The sequence below is a fragment of the Egretta garzetta genome, unplaced genomic scaffold (assembly GCF_000687185.1).
Source record: "Egretta garzetta isolate BGI_Z169 unplaced genomic scaffold, ASM68718v1 scaffold27, whole genome shotgun sequence".
Classification (NCBI taxonomy): Eukaryota; Metazoa; Chordata; class Aves; order Pelecaniformes; family Ardeidae; genus Egretta; species Egretta garzetta.
Window position 1 is genome coordinate 2,948,391 of NW_009260400.1, and position 1,190 is coordinate 2,949,580.

A 1,190-nucleotide genomic window follows, 5' to 3' on the forward strand; every position below is an offset into this window, starting at 1 on the left:
CCACCCTGCCCCCGTTTCTTGCCCGGCCCCCCTGGCAGGGACCCCCAGCCCCATCCTGCAGCGGCAGCCCATGGCCTCACCTGCAGCACGGTGCGGGGCAAGGGCGAGGAACAGGGTAAGCAGCAGTGCGACTGTCCTTGCCACGAGCATGGTGCCTGCACAAGGGTTGCTCCTCTGTCCCGCTTTGTGCCGCCCTCCCTGGTGTCTGGGGCTCCAGATGGGGCCGCGTGGCGATTTATCCTCCCCTCGCCACCCACTGCCGCTGCTTTTCCAAAAATTTCGGGGCTGTTCTGAGAAGGCTCTTCCCAGGTATGGGGGGATTTCTGGTGTTGTTTATTTTGGGTGGAAGGAGCCAAGGGGTGGCGCGACCACTTCTGCTTTCTGCGGAAGAGCTGTGGGGAGGCTCAAGGGAACCGAAATGTGCCCAGGGAAGGGGATGGAAACCGCGAGGGCCGGGGTCGGGGCTGAGCTGGGGCCACTGGTGGCTAACAGGGGGGGGGGGTCAAGGCCCGCGTGGGGGCCTGCACAAGGGTTGCTCCTCTGTCCCGCTTTGTGCCGCCCTCCCTGGTGTCTGGGGCTCCAGATGGGGCCGCGTGGCGATTTATCCTCCCCTCGCCACCCACTGCCGCTGCTTTTCCAAAAATTTCGGGGCTGTTCTGAGAAGGCTCTTCCCAGGTATGGGGGGATTTCTGGTGTTGTTTATTTTGGGTGGAAGGAGCCAAGGGGTGGCGCGACCACTTCTGCTTTCTGCGGAAGAGCTGTGGGGAGGCTCAAGGGAACCGAAATGTGCCCAGGGAAGGGGATGGAAACCGCGAGGGCCGGGGCCGGGGCTGGTGTGGGGCCACTGGTGGCTAACAGGGGAGGTGGCTCAAGGCCCGCGTGGGTGCCCTGCATGGCTCCGTCCCCAAGGGTGAGTAGCAAACGAGCCCCTCCAGAGCCGGAGCCCAGCGACCTGGGGCAGGGGCATGGGGTGAAGCAAGGGAGCACTTAGGATGGGATGGGGTGGGATGGGACGGAGATGGGATGGGGGTGGGATCATAGAAGCAGAGAACCATAGAATCATTGAGGTTGGCAAAGCCCTTTAAGCCCACCAAGCCCAGCCATTCCCCTAACCCTGCCATCCCACCACTAAACCCTGGCCCTAAGCACATCGGCTGCCCGGCTTTTAAATACCCCCACCGATGGGGACT

General features: G+C 63.3%; 1 protein-coding gene across 1 annotated transcript in view; it reads right to left on the reverse strand.

Annotated features, from left to right (window-relative positions):
- The window catches only part of CCL17 (C-C motif chemokine ligand 17), a 1,447-nt gene extending 1,297 nt beyond the window's left edge, over window positions 1-150 (reverse strand). Inside the window, exon 1 of the mRNA XM_009643356.1 lies at window positions 81-150. Coding sequence (XP_009641651.1) covers window positions 81-150 — 70 coding nt within the window. The remainder of the gene's footprint in view (window positions 1-80) is intronic.
- Window positions 151-1,190: the final 1,040 nt, after the last annotated feature.